This window comes from Phocoena sinus, chromosome 21 (genome assembly GCF_008692025.1).
Source record: "Phocoena sinus isolate mPhoSin1 chromosome 21, mPhoSin1.pri, whole genome shotgun sequence".
Classification (NCBI taxonomy): domain Eukaryota; kingdom Metazoa; phylum Chordata; class Mammalia; order Artiodactyla; family Phocoenidae; genus Phocoena; species Phocoena sinus.
Window position 1 is genome coordinate 30,825,559 of NC_045783.1, and position 23,339 is coordinate 30,848,897.

General features: G+C 36.8%; 1 protein-coding gene across 3 annotated transcripts in view; it reads left to right on the forward strand.

Annotated features, from left to right (window-relative positions):
* The window catches only part of ADAM9 (ADAM metallopeptidase domain 9), a 103,294-nt gene that overhangs the window by 70,465 nt on the left and 9,490 nt on the right, over window positions 1-23,339 (forward strand). For 2 of the 3 annotated variants that reach the window (XM_032618537.1, XM_032618538.1), the window contains exons 16-20: window positions 798-981; window positions 15,078-15,158; window positions 15,406-15,511; window positions 20,806-20,947; window positions 22,600-22,687. In XM_032618537.1, coding sequence (XP_032474428.1) covers window positions 798-981; window positions 15,078-15,158; window positions 15,406-15,511; window positions 20,806-20,947; window positions 22,600-22,687 — 601 coding nt within the window. The remainder of the gene's footprint in view (window positions 1-797; window positions 982-15,077; window positions 15,159-15,405; window positions 15,512-20,805; window positions 20,948-22,599; window positions 22,688-23,339) is intronic. The other variant, XR_004347880.1, reaches the window with a different exon arrangement.

Consider the following 23,339-nt stretch of genomic DNA (forward strand, 5'->3'; position numbering starts at 1 on the left):
AAGAGAAGCCACCGCAGTGAGAAGCCCTTGCACTGCAACGAAGAGTAGCCCCCACTCGCCACACCTAGAGAAAGCCTGCGTGCAACAGCGAAGACCCAACGCAGCCAAAAAAAAAAAAAAAAAAGACAAAGTCAATCAATTTAATAGGAAATTTCAATACAGCATCATAAGAGTTGATGTTTGGGATACTTATTGTATCCTGAAGGGCTATAGGAAGGACATTTAACTTACACAGCCTTGTAATAGGAATTGTAGTCAGGGAAGTCTTCATAGCGTTGTTACTGAATTAGTGAATTGAATTAGTGAATTAATGAGTTAATGAATTGAGTCTTTAAGTAAGAGTGAGCCAAGTGAAGAAAGGTGGAGTCCTGTCATACTTATTTAACATTACAAAATCTAGGTTTCTCTTTACTATAACTCTGTAAGAAGACACAATTGAATTTTGGTATAGTTCTATTATTTTCTGTGTAAAAGCATTTATAAAATTATATCACATTTAAAAACAACTTTATTAGTTAGACTTTTTTGAGTCCTAGGCAGGTAGTGAAGAGAGATTATTACGTGTCAGAAGCCACACCCCCTGGTACCCTACTAATTTGCATCTTGGCGTCCACTTACCTCTTCTCTGCCATATTTAAAGAGAGCTACTTTGACCTCTGTTTCTCTCACACACTTTTTCTGTTGAGATTCACTTTAGCTAAACAGCAATAAACTCCCTGCCTATATACAAAAAATATATAATTTTTCTTTTGTATCTACACTGGATGCATTGTAGTTTGCATTATTTATCTTTCCAGGAATGCTTTGTGTGGAAAGCTTCAATGTGAGAATGTACAAGAAATGCCTGTATTTGGAATTGTGCCTGCTATTATTCAGACTCCTGGGAGAGGCACCAAATGTTGGGGTGTGGATTTCCAGCTTGGGTCAGATGTTCCCGATCCTGGCATGGTGAATGAAGGCACCAGATGTGGCGTTGGAAAGGTAATCATAATGTTTTCTAAAACAAAGTAAAATTTTAAAAATTAAAAACATCATTATATAAAGCTAGTGGTTCTTTTCTGGGTATAAAAGAAATCTCTGTTTATTGTAGAGATTTGGGAAAATAGAAAGCTACCAAGAATAAAAATAAGAACAGCTATACCTCCTGATGATTTACAGCCATATAATGCTTTCTTTTTTAAAAAAAATTTTTATTGCAGTATAGTTGGTTTACAATGCTGTGTTAGTTTCATATAATGCTTTTTTTAACTTCAGAAATGATCAGTTTTCATCATGGTCACTGGATCTGCTTAGATTAGAGTATTCATTATCTGCATCTCATTGGATAATTTCCACAATTTCATTAAAGAAACCTCTGCATCTATTAAAAAAAAAACAACTATAATTCTATTATCCCGATTTCTTCACTGGGGTCATATATTATAACCTGTGTTTTCTATGTTGTAATATACTGGGCATATCCCCCCCTTCCCATCAATGTGCTGTAATTTATTAGCCAGGTTGCTATTACTGGGATTTCCAGGATTTTGTGTGAGTGTGTGTGTGTGTGTATGCATGTATGTGTGCATGCATCCGTGTCTTTGTACTAGAAATGTCATAGCGCTTGTCCTGCCCATGCATCCTGCTACCCTGGCCACAGCTGTTTGGATCCAGTGTTAGCCAAGAGTTAGCTGCTGACTTACTACCAGTGGTCCCGGATGAGAGGAGCTAGGCCTAATTCCTTTCTTGGGGGGGAATATATAAGTAAAGAAAGGTAGTTAAGAGTAGCGCTGAAACTATGAATACTTTGAGAGATAGCATGATGTAGGAGGAGGGCTAGAAGGGTTATGGTGAGCTTCAGCTATGTACAAGAGACAGAGGGAGCAGGATTGTTGAACAAGTTGAAGAAGCCAACTCATGGGAGAATAGAGGAGGGGAGAGTGAACACAATCAATTGATTATGTGGGACACATGAAAAAGACAGAGGGACCCGCAAGTTACCTCAGTTTCTACCAAGTTTTCAGTTCCAATTCTGTTGCCCCTCACTTCTTACCAAAAAGAACCTGGTATTCTTGTGCCTGCCCTTGCCACGCCATAAACTCAACTGCTGCAGTTACTATAAACAATGCTGAGGTAAATGGCTTTCTAAAAAATTTCATAAAATCCTGATTATTTTCTGAGGTTAAATTACTATAAGGGGGTGTGTACTTTTAAGGTTTTAGATATAGTTTTGCCAAATTTCTCTTTAGAAAAGTATTAGTTTATTTTCCAAGCAGTTTTCAATAATAAATGTTTTAACTCTATATCCTAGTCAGGATTAGGTGCTATTGTTTTTAAACTTTCATTTGGTAATTTTCTTTTTACTCTTTCTCGATTATTAGTGATGTTGAATTTTTTTGTCTCCATATATTTATTCCTTCTTTTGTGATTTGCTTGTTGATGTTATTTGTTCATTTAAAAATTGATGTGTTTTTCTTATTGATTTTAAAGAACTTTAACTTATGTCATATAAGATGTAATATGTGTAATATATTTGCCCAGTTATTACTTGCCTCTTCCTTTTGTTTTTAGTATTTTTTGCCATGTTTACATTTTTATGTAAACAAATCTATTATTCCTTTCCTTTATGGTTTCCAACTTTACTTACATGTTTTACAAGACTTTCTTAGTATAGTATCAGAGCATTATTTTCTAGTAGATTTAAAATTTTTTTTAATACTTAACTGTTTAATCCAGGGGAATATGGAGTGTATAGTATGAGGTTAGCATTCTTCTTTTTTTTCTTTTTCATTTTATTCATTCAGAGATGATGACTATATGCTGATTTCTAATGTTACTTTTTTTCAGAATGGTTTGTTATTTGCCATCACCTCAATTATAATCTCTCTTTTAATCTGAAATCTTATTTAAATTACTTATTAAATTTTCACATATACTTGGGCTTGATTTCTGCTTTTTCTCTTAATGTCCACTGATTGGTCTGATACTCATGTGTCAGTATTGCCTTCTTTTAGTTTTTGTCAGTTTTATAATATATTTTTATTATCTGGTCATACAAATGCCCCCTCATTCTTTTTTCACAGTTTTCTTGGCCATTAATATTCATTTATTATTCCAGATGAACTTGAGATCATTTTGTCAAGGTGCAAAAAAAAAAGTTTTTAAATAAAAGCGCTTTGGAATTTTGGTTGGGATCAAATCAAATTTATAAATTTGTAATGGGGAAAAGTGACATCTTTACATTATTCAGTCTTCCCATAGAAGAACATGGTATGTCTCTCGATTTTTTGGGGGGTCTTATTTTAAAGGTTTAATTATAAAGGTCCTTTTTATTTTTTATTAGTTTTATTCCTAGGTATTTTATATTTTTATTGTTATTATGAATAGCCTCTTATTGTGTTTTCTAATGTGTTATGTTACATTTTCTAATTGGTGTTTATTGATAAGAGAAACTGTTTTGTTTATATTTTTACTGGCTATTATTGATATTCAGAAAAATATATTCACTTGTATATATTTATTTTGTTACCAGCCATATACTTAGTGTCACGTATTTTTATTGTTGATTGTATTAAAATTTTCTAGGTAAACAATCATCTGTAAATGATAGAAAGTTGATTTCCTTTCTGATACTTACAATTTGGATTTATTTTCTTATGTAATTGCAATGATAGAGCTTTCAGGATAATTTTAAATAATAATGATAATAGTGTACTTCTTTGTCTTCTCCCTAACTTGACTGGGAATGCATCTAGCCTTCCAAGGTTATTTATGATTTTGGCTATTGGCTTAGGGTAGGTAGTATTTTTCATTTAATGGAGAATTGTTTTAGTTGTGATTAATAAGAATAAAAGAACAAATAGATTAAAAATTTTATAAGTAGTTTTTTCAACAGCTATTTTAGTAATCACTACATCTTTTCCTTTGACTTATTAATGTGCTGGGTTATATTGATAAATTCCTCAACATTAAATTGTCTTTACGTTCCGGGAGCAAATACTGGTAATGTAGATTTATTCCTGGATTCTGTATGCTGGTGAATATACTTTTATATTTCTGAAGCTGTATACTTAGGCTTTTTTAATTTATGAAATTTTACTACGTGGACTATAGTCAGTACTCTTAAATCTCACAAAAATTCAGCTAAGACTGAATTAAAGCATAGCAGGAAATTTACTGATTCAAACCACAGAATCAAATAAAGAGCTTTGGAACCCAGAATCTGAGATAATGTCCCTGTGGTTCTTTTCCTGTATCTTTCATTTCTTCTTCTCCCTTGTTGATCCCCTCTCCGCCTACCCCCGCCAAGCCCAGCTTTATTGAGATACAATCAATATATAACATTGTGTAAGTTTAAGGTACACAATATGATGATTTGATACACATATATATTGTGAAATAATTACTGCAATAAGGTTAGTTAACACATCTATCACCTCACATAAATAGAACTTTTTTTTGTGGTGAGAACATTTAAGATTTATTCTCTTATTACCAACTTTCAAGTATATAATACAGTATTGTTCACTATAATCACCATGCTGAATATTAGATCCTCAGGACTTGTTCATCTTATAAGTGGAAGTTTGTACCCTTTGACAGTGACTCCCCATTTCTCCCCTTCCCTGGCCCCTGGCCAACTACCCTTCCACTCTGTTTCTGAGTTCAACTTTTTAAAAGATTCCACATATAAGTGAGATCATATGGTATTTTTCTTTCTCTATCAGACTTATTTCTCTTAGTCTGAATGCCCTGAAGGTCCATCCATGTTGTTGCAAATGGCAGGATTGGTTGTTTGGGAATGTGTTGTTTAATTTCCATATTTTTGTGAATTTTCCAGTTTTCTTTCTGTTACTGATTTCTAATTATACCACTGTGGTCAAGATAGAGACCAGATGGGATTTCAGTCTTCTTAAGTCTTGCTCTGTGGCCCAGCATATGATTTATCTTGTGGAATGTATACATACAGAATACCAAATATGTATTCTGCTGCTGTTGCATGGAATGTTCTGTCTATGTCTTTTGGTCCATTTTGGTCTGTAGTGCTCTTCAGGTCTGTTTCCTTATTACATTTCTGTCTGGATCATCCATCCAATATTAAAACTGAAGTCCCCTATACTATTATTATATTGTTGTCTATTTCTCCCTTTAGTTCTGTTATTATTTGCATTAAATATTAGATGCTCCAGTGTAGGGTGTATATATACTTATAATTGTTATATCCTCTTGATGAATTGACCCCTTTATCACTATGCAATGACCTTCTTTGTCTCTTGTGATTGATTTTGACTGAAAGTCTATTATATGTGATACAAGTGTAGCTACTTCTGCTCTCTTTTGGTTGCCATTTGCATAGAATATCATTTTCCATCTCTTTACTTTCAACCTATGTATGTCCTTAAAGCTAAAGTGAGTCTCTTGTTGGCAACATATTGTTAGATCTTGATTTTTTAATCCATTCAACCACTTTGTGTATTTTGATATGGGAATTTAGTTCATTTATGTTTAAAGTATTTAATTATTGATAGGTAAAGACCCACTGCCTGTCAGTTTGTTAAGTGTTTGTTGACTGTTTTTTAGCTCTTTTGCCCCTCTCTGTCTTCTTTTGTGATTTATTTTTTTGTAGTGCATGTTTTAATTCCTTTCTCTTTATCTTTTGTGTTTAAGTTTCTTCCCTTTGTGGTTACCATGAGGCTTACATAAACTATTTTATAGCTATAACAGTCTATTTTAAGCTGATAACAACTTACCTTCAATTGTATACACAGCTCTACACTTTTACTTCTCCTTTCCTTGTATTTTATGCTATTGATGTCATACTTTACATCTTTTTATATTGTGCATCCATTAACAAATTATTGTACCTATGGTTATTTTTTTCATCATTTTTCTTCCATTTTTATTGAGATATAATTGACGTACAGCACTGTATACGTAGGGTGTACAGCATAATGGTGTGACTTACATACATCATAAAGTGATTATCAGTAAGTTTAGTGAACATCCATCATCTCATATAGATACAAAATTAAGGAAATACTTTCTTCTTGTGGTGAGAACTCTTAGGGTTTACTCTTGTAACAACTTTCATATGTAACACACAGCAGTGTTCATTACATTAATCGTGTTGTACATTCATCCCTAGTACTTACTTATCTTATAACTAGAATTTGTACCTTTTGACCCCCTTCATCCAGTTCTCTGTCCCCCGAACCCCACCTCTGGTAACCACAAATCTGATCTCTTTTTCTGTGAGTTTGTCTGTTTGTGTTTTGAAGTATAGTTGACCTACAAAACTATGTTACTTCCTAGCGCACAACAGGGTGATGAAATATTTTCAATTGTTACGAAATTATCAGCATGATAGCTCTGGTTACCAACTGTCACCATACAAAGATATTATGTTATTATTGACTATATTCCCCTTGCTGTACATTTCATTCCCATGCCTCATTTGGAGTTTGTGTCTCTTAATTTCCCTCACATATTTCACTCATTCCCCCACCTTCTTTCCCTCTGGCAACCACCTGTTTGTTCTCTTTATCAGTGACTCTGTTTCTACTTCGTTATATTTGTTCATTTGTTTCGGTTTTTAGATTACACATGTAAGTAGAATCATATGGTATTTGTCATTCTCTGTCTGAGTTATTCCACTTCGCATAATACTCTCTGGGTCCATCCGCGTTGTTGCAAAATTCTTATTATGGCTGAGTAATATTTCATTGTATGCATGTGTATGTGTGCGTGTGTGTGCATATGAGCATAGGGATGCATATATCTTTTTAAATTAGTGTTTTTGTTTTATTTGTAAAACTACCCAGAAGTGAAACTTCTGGGTTATATAATAGTTCTATTTTTAATTTTTTGAGGGACTTCCATATTGTTTTCCATAGCAGCTGCACCAATTTATATTCTCACCAACAGTGCACAGGAGTTCCTTTTTCTCCACAGCCTTGACAACACTTGTCATTTATTGTCTTTTCGATAATAGCTATTCTGACAGGTGTGAGGTAATATCTCATTGTGGTTTTGATTTGCCCGTTTCCCTGATGATTAGTGATGTTGAGCATCTTTTTATGTGATGCCTGCTGGCCATCTGAATGTCTTCTTTGGAAAAATGTCTATTCAGATTCTCTTCTCATTTTTAAATCATGTGGTTTGTTTTTTGGATGTTGAGTTATATGAGTTTTCTGTGTGTGTGTGTGTGTGTGTGTGTGTGTGTGTGTATTTTGGATAATTTACCCCTTATCAGATACATCATTTGCAAATATCTCTCCCATTCAGTAGATGACCTTTTCATTTTGTTGATAGTTTCCTTTGCTATGCAAAAGCTTTTTAGTTTGCTGTAGTTCCATTTGTTTTCCTTCCCTGAGGAGACATATCCAAAACAATATTATACCGTTAGTTATTTTTGATTTTTTTTTAAAACTTTTATACTCGAGATAAAGTGATTTACACACCATCATTCCAGTATTAGAGTATTCTGATTTTGACTATATATTTACCTTTACCAATGAGTTTTATAGTTTTTTATGTTTTCATATTGTTACTTAGCGTCCTTTCATTTCAACTTGAAGAAGTCTCTTTATCATTTCTTGTAAGGCATGTCTAGTGGTGATGAAATCCCCTAGCTTTGTTTGTCTGGGAATGTCTTTAACTTTCCATTTCAGAAGGACAGGTTAGTACTCGTGGTTGGCAATTTTTTTCACTCAGTGCATTCAATATATCATCTCACTCTCTCTTGGCTTGCAAGGTTTCTTTAGAAAAATCCACTGATAGACATACTGGGCTGCTGGTGGATTTCCCTAATATGTGATGAGTCATTTTTCTCTTGCTACTTTTAAAATTCTCTCCTTGTCTTTAACTTTTAACATTTTGATTATTGATTATAATGTGTCTCAGAGCAATATTCTTTGGGTTGACCTTGCTTGGGGTCCTGTGAGCTTCCTGTACCTGAATGTCCATATTCTCCCAAGGTTTCAGAAGTTTTCTGCTATTAATTCTTTTTTTTTTTAATTTTTGGCTGCATTGGGTCTTCGTTGCTGTGTGCAGGCTTTCTCTAGTTGCGGTGAGTGGGGGCTACTCTTCATTGCAGTGTGCGGGCTTCTCATTGCGGTGGCTTGCTGTGGAGCTTGGGCTCTAGGCACGCGGGCTTCAATAGTTGTGGTGAGTGGGCTCAGTAGTTGTGGCTCACGGGCTTAGTTGCTTCGTGGCATGTGGGATCTTCCCGGACCAGGGATCGAACCTGTGTCCCCTGAATTGGCAGGCGGATTCTTAATCCCTGCACCACCAGGAAGTCCCTGCTATTAATTCTTTAAACTTTCTTTCTGCTCCTTTCTTCCTTCTCTTTCTGGGACTCCCATGATGCGAATGTTTGTTTCCTTGATGGTGTCCCGTAATTCACATTGGCTTTCTTCACTCTTTCTTATTCTTTTTTTCTTTTTGTTTCTCTAATGGGCTAATTTCAAGTGATCTGTCTTTGAGTTCACTGATTCTTTCTCCTGGGTGATTAAGTTGGTTGTTGAACCTCTCTGCTGAATTTTTCATTTCTGTCATTGTATTCTTCTGTAGGGTTTCTTTTTGGTTACTTTTAATGGTTCCTATTTCTTTATTAAACTTCTCATTATGTTCATTCATCATTTTCCTGATTTTGCTGGGTTGGCTACCTGTGTTCTCTCACATTTCATTCAGTTCCTTAATGATGATTATTTTGAGTTCTTTATCAGTCAGACTATAGATCTTCATTCTTTGGGGTCATTTATTGGAACTTTATTAGTTTCTTTTGGTGTTGTCATATTTGCTTGATTCTTCCATGTAGCCTTGCATTGGTGCCTGTGCATTTGAAGGAGCACCAGTCTTTACAGACTGGTTTCAGCTGGTAAACACCTCCTGTCTGTTCTGTGTGCTGATAGAATTACCTCTGGGATCTCAGTCTGCCTGGTTTGGAGCTGGTTACAAAGCTGTTTCTGGATGTGCAGCAGCACCTGCAGTTGGTGAACTTTTTATCATGGACTTGGTAGGGCATGCGTGCTGACTGGTCCCTGGGTGGACTGAACTTCCTCCAGTACATTTTTCAGGAGGTGGCCCCAGGACAGGGGTCTGCCTTAGGGTCCACAGTTATGTCCTTAAACAGCAGGCCTATTACCAGTTGCATAGACGGGTGGGGCTCTCATCAGGTACCTAAGAGGGCTGCTGTCTGTTCATTAATTGGGTCCCTGGATGGGCAGGACTAGCCCTGGACTGTGACTGAAATTGGCTGGAATGAAATCCCAGAGCTGTTTCAGATTCCACAGCCAAAACTGAAGGCTGTAGGCCTAGTTCTTGAGGCATGGATGTGCATGTCCCCAGCCAGGTCCTTGGACATGCTGGGCTGCTTCCTGACTGGCTTGAGGGGCTGGAGCTGAGTGTAGCACCAGTTCAGGATCTCATGAGGCACAGACATGAGTATCTCCTTTCTAGTGTCTCTTCATATAAGGGCACTAATCCCATTGGACCAGGGCTTCACCATCATGACCTCATCAAACCTTAATTACACATCTTCAGATACCATCACATGTGGATTAGGGCCTCAACATATGAATTTTGAGGGGAACACAATCACTGAGCTGTAACAGACAGCCACTAGAATGGACTTTAATTAATTGAAGTTGGATAATATTCATTCCTGCCTCATTGCCTGTGTAGCTTTTGCTGTTGAGTCGTGCATTGTACTCGGCGTGCTAAAGTCTGGTTTACCTCAACATTTGTACATTTCAGTTGTTTTGGGTTGTTTATTCTTGGTTTGGGCATAAGGAAGAAATATTGGTCAGGGTTCTCCAGAGAAACAGAACCAAAAGGGTGTGTGTGTGTGTGTGTGTGTGTGTGTGTGTGTGTGTGTGTGTGTGTGTTTATATATATAAGGCTTTTTATGAGGAATTAGCTTACACAATTATGGAAGATAAGAAATCCCAAGATCTCAGTGGGCAAGTTGGAGACCCAGAAGAGCTGATGGTGTAGTTCCAGTTCAAAGGCTAGTGGGTTTGAGTCCCAGAAAGAGTTATGATTCGGTTTGAGTCCAGAGGCAAGAAGAAACCAATGTCCCATCTAGAGGGTCAGCCTTTTCATTTTATTCAGGCCATTAACTGATTGGACGAGACCAATATACGGACAATCTGCTTTACTCATTTGATCAACTTATGTGTTAAGCACATCCAAAAACATCCCACAGAAACATCTAGAATAATATTAGATCAAATATCTAGGCACTCTGTGGCCCAGTCAAGTTGATACATGAAATTAACCATCACAGGTCCACACCTTGTCAGCTTGGTGTCCGTATGCATCTCCTTAAACCATACATAATCTCCAAGACAATAAAAATCTTCAAAACAATCTTGAAGACAATAGCATGGTCATAATTCTACCTAACATGGTAGAACTGTGTACAACCATTGTATCCTGCTTACAACTGAAAATGCACTAAATCCTACTTCGAAGAGGAGATAAAAATCTTTGGCCATTGTTTACTTTTCTTAATATCCTGTAACTTAAATCCTGTGATGTAAAGTTAACAATACTTAAAGTCAATACATTGTGAGTTACCTAAGGGACTAAGAGAGAGAAGAAAAAGATATTTGATACACATATACACACAAGCATATCATAACAAAATAAGGAGGAAATACTCGTGATAATTACAGTTTTTGTTTCTGTAATATAGTTATAGCTGGTATTTTTAACGACCTTCTTCCCTACTAATTCTGTATTCTCTTTGCCTTCAGCAACGACCTCAGCTGATTATGGTTCTTTACTTGGCAGGATGCCCTAAACCTTCATTCCTGAAGGCTCTGGGCTATTAGTAGTCCTGCCAGGATTGGGTTGTTGTAGTTTTCTATTGGTCTTTATCACAGGGTATGATAATACTAAGAAATGCCCTAAGGGATCTCCTGTATTCCAGACATACTCTTCCTTACTACCATTGTGGAGTAGCAGTCCAATTCCCCCTTGGGAGTCAAGATCAGTCACCCCAGCCTACAGTAACTCCCTTCTTTGTTTATTCAGAGGCATGAACTTAACTGGAGGTCTTAACTTCCAGTTCAGTGGCGTCACTGTTGTGTCTCCTGATGGAAGCATAACTCCCTCTAGAGCTAAGACTTCTAGGCCAACAGAGCATAAGGTCCTGGGAGCAGTAAGCAAACATTTTGCTAGTGGGTCACAAGGAGAAATAGTAAGTGGTGCCACTGCACTTCCACCCCTTCAGTCCTGGACCCATGGCTCCTGGCGCCCTCTGTCTCATATAGGTGGACACATAAAAGTAATCATCACAGTCAGTTATTACAAGTTATGAAGTTCAGAGTGAAAATGTGAATTGGAAAAAAAAATCTGTAAAAGATGGTGGATTGTAATATTCGTTTATCCTGTTCGCCTTGCCAATATCTCTCAAAATATAAAGGAACAAATTAGGGAATAGATTCCAAAGTGTGAAGTATATGAGATTTCATCAGTAGATAAAAACTTCAACACGTTTTGAAACTGAAAGAGGAGAGAAAGTATTGATAGTTTGACTGAGTAGTGGGACCTACAACTTACAGTGCAGACTGATAGGGTGTGAACAAAGAGCCTGTATCTTAGTCTGGCAGAACCCTAAACAGATTGGTGATTTGGAAACAGTGGTTATAGCTGAGAGGGGTTGGTGGAGGGAGGCATGGTATTGAAAATGGACTTAAATTTATTCTACCAATGGAGAGGCTAGCTCTTCTGTCTGTCTGCTTCTCCTATCTTGTCAACAAAGCATCAGCAGCCAGTTGCCTGTTCCCCTGGGAACAGGTTGGAGATGAGAAGATAAGATTTTTGATATTATTTGGTCATCCTCCTAGGAGAGGTCTGTCTCCCTGTCCTAACCCTAGTATACTGTTCTCCTTCATGCATGTATAACTGGACTATAGATGGATTGTTACATAAACTTGGACAATTCTGTGAGGAAGCTGAACAAAAAGACTGAAACAGAAAAATGAGAGAGAAGATAAAAGCCTACAAGGATCAACTAAAGATTTTAAAATCCAACTAATTTAAATCTCTAATTTAGAGAAAGAAAACAGTGAAGCGAACTTGTGTCAGAGTACTTGTGAAGAATAGCTTCCAGAGACAAACCCCTGGCCCCCCCAAAACAAACAAAGGTCACATATAAAGGGATGAGATTGAGAATTGAAATCTGGAAACCAAGGGAGCAGCACATTCATGTTTCCGAAAGATTCTCAACCTAGAATTCTATACACAGCCAGAGTAGCAATGAAGTGAGAGAGCACAATAAAAACATTTTAGACAATGTATCGTTTCAAATTTTCTTTTCAGAAAATTCATCTTTATTTATCCTGTCTTAGGAAATCATCTAACACAATGTTCTAACAAATGAGGAAGTACACCAAAAGGAGAATTATAGTCTAGGACACAGAAGAACGTCAAAGAAATTCTAAAATTGCAGCTATGTACCAGGCCAGTAGAGTAATCAATTTAGATTGGAGCAAGTGGACCCTGCAGGGAGGTTTCTAGAGAAAGAGGGAACTTGAAAGAGGAAAGGACATGAGAACTTTCTTTTTTTTTTTTTTTTTTTTTTGTGAAGAGATTGAATACTGATATGACAAAGGCCAGTTGTATAAGAAGAAAGACAAGTATTAGCTGTAGCAAAAACAAAAGCTATATAAGAAGGAAAATACACTCTTAGTAACTCGCTTTGAAATCAACAGTGTTTTGTCCTAATTGTTGGCAAGGGATATTTATTCCCTTCTTTATTGTTTCCTTGTGGAGGAACTTCCATGATAATAACATTCCCAGGCTTTTAAGTGACTGGGAGGTGAGAAGAGGCTGGGAGAGTGGCACTTAAGACTCTCAGAGGGTATTAAAGGAATGCAGATCCTACTGTGAGGTGGACTCCATCAAGAAGCCAACCCATGAGCGTCTGGGGATGCTTTGCCTGCAGATCCCCCCAAGTGGCCAACAGGCACCTCCAGCTTGCTGCATGCCTTACCCAGACACCCTTCACCCTGTGGCCAGCACTCTACATGCCCTCCCAACAGTGGTGCAAGAGTGAGCTTTTGCAGACAGCTAGTGAGCATGTGCAGAGAGCCAGCTAGAATCTGCTGGCCAGAGAGGGAACGCAGATCTGAGCTCCAGCTTTGGAAAGGGTTGTCAGTACTCGGCTTGGTATGTTGCAGGATTGAGAGAAGAGAATAGGCTTAAGAATTCTTCCCTAAGAGGGAGCAAGAAGTATGGAGCGGGCATGTCCTAGAGAATCTGAGAAAGCCTCAGAATCCCTAGCAGGACTGAAAGAAGGTATTTCTCTCATAAAGGTAGTTAGTAAAGACTGGAGGAGTTGACTGCTACTTCAGATGTGAAGAGAGTAATGCAGAACTTCCAGGAACATGGAAAGTCAAGCAAAGATGACAACACCAAAGGATCACAGTAATCTTCCAGTAACTGATCCCAAAGACATGGTGATCTGTAATGTACCAATAAAGAATTCAAATAGCTGTTTGAAGGATGCTCAATGAACATAGAAAAGACAATTTAATGAGATCAGGAAAGCAATGCATGAACAAAATGACAAGTTTAACAAAGAGATAGAAATCATAAAAAAAGAACCAAACAAATTCTGGAGCTGAAGAATATAATGGATGAAATGAAAAAAAATATAATAGAGAGCATCAACCTTAGAATGCATGAAGCAGAAGAAAGAATGTGTGAGCTGGAAGATAGGAACTTTGAAATGATCCATTCAGAGGAAAAGAATAACAGAAGAATGAAAAAGCGTGAAGGAAGCTGATGTGATCTATGGCATAACATCAAAAGAAGCAATTTGTGAATTACTGAGTTCCAGAGGAAACTAGGGAGAAAGGGGAAGAAAGCTCATTTAACAGAATGATGGCTGAGAACTTCCCAAAGCTGAGGAGAGAATTGGATATCCAAGTTCGCGAAGCAAATGGGTCATCAAACAAGTTCGATTGAGAGATCTTCTTCAAGACACATTATAATAAATCTGTCAAAAATTAAAGAAAAAGAATTAAAGAAAATGCAGCAAGAAAATGGAAACTTTCAGCTTACAAAGGAAACTGCACAAGGCTATCAGTGGATTTCTCAGCAGAAATCTTACAGGCCATATTCATATTCATTTATTCTGCTTAGTCCATATTCATATCTTTCTGTTTTTCTGTTGGGTTATCTTTGTTATTGTTTTTACAGGCTCCTCATATATAAAGAATATTAACTGATAGTTATGTCTGTTGTAAATATTTTTTTCCAGTTTGTCATTTGTTTTGCCATAAAAAATTAAAATATCATGGAATCATTTCAATTTTGTCTCTTAAAAAGAATGTCTGTATATTTGCATGAATTAGTTTCATAATTAGTCATGATATTGGAAGACAGGTTTTGTCTTGTCACAAAGTGTCCTTTTATTCTTATTTTGGAAAGAATTTTAAAAATTAACATGAGTGTCAAATTTTATCAAATTTTTTTTTTTTTTTTTTGCGGTACACGGGCCTCTCAGTGCTGTGGCCTCTCCCGTTGCGGAGCACAGGCTCCGGATGCGCAAGCTCAGCAGCCATGGCTCACGGGCCCAGCCGCTCCACGGCATGTGGGATCCTCCTGGACCGGGGCACGAACCCGTGTCCCCTGCATCAGCAGGCAGACTCTCAACCACTGCGCCACCAGGGAAGCCCTCAAATGCTTTTGTGATATTTATTTTAATAATGACAATTTATGTAAGGTATTATAGTAATAGATTTCCTATCATTGATCCTTTTCTGTAGTAGTGGGATCATCTCTGACTTGAAAAAAATCCATTTGTGCATGTTTTACTTTGAATTTTCACATCTATATATGTATGGAAGGAAAGATTATAGTTTTATCTTTGTTTTTGGCCTTTGTGTCATCTTTGATCATTAGTTCTATCTAAATTAGTTAACTTCACTTATTTTTCTAAATTTTCAAATATGTGATATGGGAATTAACTATTCCTGAAGAGTGTGAAAGAATTCACCTATGAAATAATCTACACCCAGGTCTGTTTTTTTCTGGCTAGTTTATTAATGTGTTCAAGTTTTCTTTACTCCTTTTTTTTTCAGATCTGTAGAAATTTCCAATGTGTAAATGCATCTGTTCTGAATTATGACTGTGATATTCAGAAAAAGTGTCACGGACATGGGGTAGGTAATAGCCTCTTTTGGTTTGTTCATGGAAGTAATGCTGAATAATGAGACTTCTTAGTGAGGATTCTCTGTAAGACTTCTTAGGTTTTTAGATATTGGGGAATTTAGATACCTGATAAATTGTTCATTCTTTAAAAGTGTCTATGGATTTGCATGAATTTAGTCTTTTCTCTTGGTTTCTATTCTTGAGTTCATCCTGTAGAGCAACATTCACAATTAACAAAAGTGCTGCTTTGTTTTGAAGGTATGTAACAGCAATAAGAATTGTCACTGTGACAGCGGCTGGGCTCCCCCCTATTGTGAGGCTACAGGGTACGGAGGAAGTGTGGATAGTGGACCTGCATACAATGGCAAGTAATGTGGAGGGAAGTTAGTGTGGTCTCTCAGTGGCCCATGTCAAAAGTGGGGCATCCTTGTCCCTTGCCCTCGCTTCCACATCCGTTAATCTATTTGTGTCTTTATATTTAAAGTTGGTTTCCTGTAGGTGGCCTATAGCTGGGTCTAATCCACTCTGCCCATCTCTGCCTTTTTTTTTTTTTTTTTTTTTTTTTTTTTTGCGGTACACAGGCCTCCCACTGTTGTGGCCTCTCCTGTTGTGGAGCACAGGCTCCGGACGCTCAGGCCCAGCGGCCATGGCTCACGGACCCAGCCGCTCCATGGCATGTGGGGTCTTCCCGGACCTGGGCATGAACCCGTGTCCGCTGCATCGGCAGGTGGACTCTCAACCACTGTGCCACCAGGGAAGCCCATCTCTGCCTTTTAATTGAGTTGTTTTGGCCAATTATATTTAATTTGATTATTGATATGTTTGGGTTTAAATCTACCATATTGATATTTTTCTATCACAGTCTCCCTTCATGTGATACTGTGCCATTTCAGGATCCTTCCATTTCTCTCCTCTCAGCTTTTGTGCTATTGTCATCATACTACATATGTTATAAACCTATAATACATTGTGATTATTTTTGCTTTAAACAGTTGATTATTTTTAAAAGAAATTTAAATAATAGAAAAGGTCTTTATATTTACCCACATAGTTACCATTTCTGGTGCTCTTCATTTTTTTGTGTAAAGTCAGATTTCCATCTGGCATCATTCAATTTCTGCTTGAAGGTCTCCTTTTCACATTTCTGCTGGTGACAAATACTTTTAGCTTTGTATATCTGAAAAAGTCTTTATTTTGCCTTCCTTCTGGAATGATGACTGGGTAAAGAATTCTAAGGTGACAGTTTTTTCCCCCCTTTTACTTCTTCACAGATGTTCCTATGTTGTCTTCTGACTTGCACTGTTTTTCCTGAGAAATCTGCCATCATCTTTTATTTTTTTCGTTTTCTGTTTATAGTGTGTCTCTTTTTTACCCTCTGGTTGCTTATAAGATTATCTCTTTATCTCTCATTTTTAGTATTTGATTATAATGTGCCTTGGTGTGCTTGGGATTTCTTAAACTTTTTGGATTTGTGCTTTTATAGTTTTCTTCAGATTTGGAAAAATTTTGGTCATTATTTCCTCAAATATTTTTTCTTCCATTTTCCTTCTTTTTCCTCTCCCTCAGGGACTCCAATTACATGTATATTTGGCTACTTGGAGTTCTTTCACATCTCAGTGATTTGCCTTGATTTTTAAAAATTGTTTATTCTTTGTGTTTAACTTTGAATAGTTTCTATTGTTATTCTTCAAGTTCCCTCTTCTGTGATGTCTGATCTGCCATTAATTCCATCCAGTTTATTCTGTATCTTAGACATTGAAGTTTTTATCTCTGTAAGTTCTATTTCTCCCTCCCTTTTCCTTTCGTTTTCTCTCTCTCTCTCTCTCTCTCTCTCTCTCTCTCTCTCTCTTTCTTTCTTTCCCTCTCTCTTTTTCTTTGCCTGCTTTCCTTCCTTCCTTCCTCCCTCCCTCCATCCCTCCTTCCCTCCCTCCCTCTCTCCCTCCCTTCTACTCTCTCTTTCTCCGTTCCTCCCTCCCTCCCTTCCTTCCTTCTTTCCTTCCTCATGTCTCTACACAGCATGTTCAATCTTTACTTATCTTCTTGAACATGTAGAATACATTTATAATAATTTCTAATGTCCTTGTCTACTAATTCTATCATTTCTTAGTTTTGATTGATTGACTTTCTCCTCATTTTAGGTCATATTTTTCTGCTTCTTTGCATGCCTTCTAACGTTTTTACTGAACGCCAGAAATTGTGGAATTTGCCTGTTGTATATTAGGTGTTTTTGAATTTCTATTGCTGAACTTTGGGCTTAAGCTTAAGTGGGCTTAAGCTACGTGGATGTAGTATGGTTCTTTTGAATCTTTTTTTTAAGCTCCATTGGGAGGACCTGAGCAGCATTTAGCCTAGGGCTGATTTTGCCCCATTACTGAGGCAAACCCCTTCTGTTTATTCTACTCAATGCCATTAACTATGGAGTTTTCCACTGGAAATGGGAGGAACAGGTATTCTTTCCAGTCCTGTGTGAGTTCTTGGGTTTATTCCCACTAATCCTTTCAGGTGATTCTTTCTATGGCTTCAGGTGGTTTCCTTACATGCGTACACTGATCAGTACTCAACTGAGTATTTGAGGGGAACCCTTTGCAGATCTTTCAAGTTCTATCTGTGCAGCTGCCTCCCTTCTGGTACTTTGCCCATGAACTCTAGTTGTCTTGGCTTCTTCCTCAGACAACTAGCGTGCATTCCTCTACTCGAGGAGACCGCTTGGTTTTGCGTGGATTCCCACACCCCTCATCACAGTCTGTTAACTTTCTCTAGGCAGCAAACTGGGATTGTTGTAAAGCTCACCTTATTTGCTTTCTGCCTCTCAGGGATCATTGTTCTTTATTGCCTTATATCCAATGCCATGAAAACCATTGCGTCATGTATTTTGCCTGGTTTTCTGGTTGTTACAGCTGACAGGATAAATCTGGTCCCTATTATTCCATCTTGTCTAGAAGCGGAAGTCAGAACTATGGATGTTAATGGCTGTGTATCATTCCATTGATGGATGTGCCATAACTTGACTTAGCTGTTGTTTAATTATTTGACATTAGGTTGTTTCTAAGTTTTCGATACACATTGATAACATTGTAGTGTACATCTTAATACTCGTGCATTTTTCCCAATTGAAGTATAAATTGCCAGTTATGGTATTATTAGATTGAAAGGTATAATCCTTTTTATGATTATTTTTAATTAATTTATTTTATTTTATTTTTTAATTTCTTAAAATTTTTGGCTGCATTGGGTCTTCATTGCTGCCTGCGGGCTTTCTCTAGTTGTGGTGAGTGGGGGCTACTCTTTGTTGCGGTGCGCAGGCTTCTCACTGCGGTGGCTTCTCTTATTGTGGAGCACAGGCTCAAGGCACATGGGCTTCAGTAGTTGTGGCACATGGGCTCAGTAGTTGTGGCTCATGGGCTCTAGAGCGCAGGCTCAGTAGTTGTGATGCACGGGCTTAGTTGCTCCGCGGCATGTGGGATCTTCCCGAACCAGGGCTCAAACCTGTGTGCCCTGCATTGGCAGGCAGATTCTTAACCACCACTGTGCCACCAGGGAAGCCCTAGATATGATTTTTTATGCAGGGAAGCCTACAGGTGTTTTTTTTTTAATGATTCTTGATAAAAATTCCAAATGAACTTGTGTAATGCCACTGACAGTATGAAGGTACCAATTTTAACATAACCTGGCCAGTGTTGGATGCTTTAATTTAAATTTTGTCTACTTATTAGTGAGTATAAACTGATATATCAAGCTTGCTTTAATTTTTCATATTTTTATTTTTAATTGGGTTGAGTGTTTCATATAACTTTTGGAACAGAAAGTTTTGGTACTTTTACAAATTTAAAACTATGAGGATAATTTCACAGTTTACCACTCGTGTTCATATTTACTATATTCTTTCACTAAAGAACATGAAACAGACAATATTAATGTTAATTAATGAATTTTTAAAATTATAATAAGACTTTAAATCCATAAGCCATAAAAAATAAGATTGATGAATTCAGCTACCTCAGAACAATAAACTTATGCATGGAGAAAAGCATCGTACCATAAGACAAATGACAAAATGGGGAAAATATTTCCAACTCACATACAGATAAAACTATTCTCCCTAACATATAAAGGCTTTTAGAAACTGAGAAGAAAAAAAAACAATAGACCAACAGAAAAACAGTCAAAGGACTGAGAAGAAAAAGAAATACAATGTTTCCTTAAACATGAAAAGTTGCTCAAATCATAGTATAAATAGAGAAATGCAAATTAAAATCATAAAAGATATAGTTTTTCACCTTCCAGGTTGGCAAACATGCAGAAGTTTGACTATAGGTGAGGCTGTGAGGAATTCTTGTATATTGCTGGCTGGCCTTCTAACTTTTAAAAGAAATGTATTTTATTGAAGTATAGTTGATTTACAATGTTGTGTTAATTTCTGCTGTACAGCAAAGTGATTCAGTGATACATGTATATACATTCTTTTCCACGTTCTTTTCCATTATGGTTGATCACAGGATATTGAATATAGTTCCCTGTGCTATATAGTAGTAGGACCTTGTTGTTTATCCATTCTATATATAATAGTTTGCATCTGCTAATCCCAAACTCCCAATCCATCCCTCTCCCTCCCCCCATTCCTCTTGGCAACTACAAGTCTGTTCTCTATGTCTGTGAGTCTGTTTCTGTTTCATAGGTAAGTTCATTTGTGTCATATTTTAGATTCTGCATGTAAGTGATACCATATGGTATTTGTCTTTCTCTCTCTGACTTACTTTACTTGGTAGGGTAATCTCTAGGTCCATCCATGTGGCTGTAAATGGCATTATTTCATTCTTTTTTATTGCTGAGTAGTATTCCATTATATATATATATATATATATATACCACATCTTCTTTATCCATTCATCTGTCGATGGACATTTAGGTTGTTTCCATGTCTTGGGTATTGTGAATAGTGCTGTTATGAATATAGGGGTGCATGTACCTTTTTGAATTATAGTCTGAATATATGGCATGCTAACTTGTAACAATCACTGTGGTAGACAGGTTGATAGTGCCTTAAAAATGATGAATGCATTCACCTTCTGATACAGCAATTCTACTTTTGGGAAATTATTCTACAGATATACCTGCACCAAAATGATATGACATAGGTACAAGGTTATTCATTGTAACATTTTTTTTTTGTAACAGCAAAGGTTGGAAAAATAAAAGTATTAGTAGGGTACTTACTGCCTGAATAAACTACGGGACATCCTTGCAATAGAGTTTTGTATAGCTGTATAGAAAATGAGGTGGTGCTGTATGTATAGTTTGGGAAGATATGTAGTATAGCTAAGTGACAAAAGTAATGTGTGGAATAGCATTTATGCCATGCTACCTTTTATGTAAGAAAGGGTTAACAATAGAACATATTTTCTTCTTGCTTATATTTACATGAAGAAATACTGTAAGATTATATAAGAAATTAATAAAAGTGGTTATCTTCAGGAAGGCAAAAATGAAGTGGGTAAGCATGAGGAGTGAACAAGACTTCTCAATATATTTCAGTTTATATCAGTGTGACTTTTGAACAATGTGAAAATTAATGTAAAACGTATCATCACCTAGTATGTTCTAGTTAATATGAGTTAACTTCTAATTTAATGATCATTAATGTAAAATCCTTCTCTGTAGAAAAGAATACCGCCTTGAGGGACGGACTTCTGGTGTTCTTCTTCGTCATTGTTCCTCTTACTGCATTGGCTGCTTTTGTCTTCGTTAAGAGAGACCAGCTACAGAAAAGCTACTGCAGAAGGAAGAGATCACAAACATATGAGTACTTAGATTATTTTTCTTTTAAATTCATATTAAAAATTTTTAAGTATAATAATTATTAATGATGATAGTCATATCATAGAAGCTGGTTTAAAAATAGGGTTCTAAGTTATCTCTCCATTCTTTTGACATGATTAGCAGGAGTTAAAGGGCAGTGGTGACTCAGCCACCTATTATAATGGTGAGGGGAAAGGATTATGGTGACCAGCCTGTATGCTACTGAAAATGGCTGCTAGGATTCATTTTACTTGACTTTGATTTCTGATAGTGGAGTAATTGGACTACAACTTCTGATTTGGGCTTCGTTAAAAAATTTTCATCCTTGTCTATTTCAAGTATCAGTTCTCATAGGAAAAGTGTTCTTCAAGTCTGTTTTGAAAACAGATTTTGTGAATCATCAGCTTTTAAGAAATAAGCTTTGATGGAAGAAAGGGCTGTCATATTTCAGACAGCTGATATTTCTAGTCTGTGTGTTGGACTCTTATACAACTGTCTCTCAGCGATCACTTCTAACATGTTGGCATTGGAATGTGGCATATATTAGCATGGGCCTTGTAGTCAGATCTAAGTTCAAGTTCCAGTTTGTCATTTGCTAGAATTATGAACTGGAATAATAAAAAAAGTTTCTGAGCATTGGTTTACTTCCTTTAAAATGGGAATAATGATATTGCCTATCTCTTCGGGTTGATGTGAGGATTAAATGAGGAAATACTAACAAATAAAACCCATAGCACATGTAATTACTTAATAACTCATCTTTCTTATGATAATGATCCAAAATGTTCAGATCTTGCCTCGATTGCTCACTTTACTTCATTGCCCTATTTCTAACTTACCTCACTTACTGTATAATGTTTTCCTAGAGTATACTGATGTTAGCTTTATTTTTCTTAATGTATTCTAAAACAGATTTTTATTTCTTTTTTTAAAAAATATAATTTATCGAGGCGTAGCACCCTCGCCCACGCTTTACTTTGGCCACACTGCCCTTGGCCAAGCACTTGGCTTGGCGGGATCTTAGTTCCCTGAATAGGGGTTGAACCCAGGCCACAGCAGTAGAAGCGCCAAGTCCTAACCACTGGACTGCCAGGGACTTCCCCAGATTTATGTTTCTACCCTTTTTCTTAACTTCAGACTGACCAATCCCTATAGATAATTCCCCAGTCTGCATCTCTGAAATTTTAGTTCCATAGCAATAGCTGTCTCCTATACACTTCTACCTAGCTGACTTACTATCATTTCGGCATGTCTAAATCTTAGCTGACATCTTTCCAGCCAGCATGTTTGCTCCTCTTGGACTTCCTAATATTCAGAGTGACTACTTCAAACCTAGGAATATGCTTTTACTCCTCTCTGATTTCAGGAAGACTTGAGGAGAGAAGTTGGAGAACACTGGCCCAAACTACATAATTTCTTAGAATTTCAGTTTATTTAATTGTAAAATGAGGTTAATAAAACTTTATAGTACTCTAAGGATTAAAACTGGGTGAAAGCTAATAAAAATGCCGTAAAAATTTTAGTTGTCTTCATGATCATCATCACCACCACTACCAATAACATTGTTCTGTACTTGGGAAAATGCAAGGTCTATGTAATATATCATGTAGAAACGTTTTAACCTTAATTTAGCTCAAAAGTAATTGTATCTTTCAGGTCAGATGGCAAAAATCAAGCAAAAGTTTCTAGACAGCCAGTGAGTGTTCCTGGACATGCTTCTTCAGTGGCTCCTCCCAGAGAAGTTGTAAGTTTAAATGAAAAATTCTTTTTCTTTACTATATTATGATATCAAAGTTTTAAAGATTAAAAAAATTGTTACATCATATAGGAATAAGCATAGATAATTTCCAAAGAATTTAGGAGTGTGGTCTATAGGTGGCCTCTGGGTTAGTTAATGGAATACCAGCAGGGTCCATGGCTCAGAGGAGATGGGAGAAAACATCTAGTCGTTGAGAATGTCTTGCCTTGAAACCAAGCTTGGGAAATGACGTGGGATTTATGCCATCACTGTTTTCCCCTATGTCTGCTATCCTTCTGTTTTTAATGCCTGGCTTCCCCAGGGCATGTTACTGAAGATCTGGTGCTGAGCTCCTGGAATAATAGGCCTAGTTGTCTCAGCAGTGGGACCAGTAATCACTGTCCTTGGGAGTGTATTAGGGAGTACTGGGATAATGATATACTTTTTCTAATATGCATATATCCCTAATAAATATATAATATTACTTTATCTGCTTTTAAACATTATATGTTTTGCTTGCTATCTTACACATATATCTGCAACTTGCTTTTTCCTTTAACATTGCTTTGTGATTTGTCCCTAGCAATACATGTAGCTCTAATGCATTCATTTTCACTATTGATATTATGTTACATAAATACCACACAGTTTAAAAATC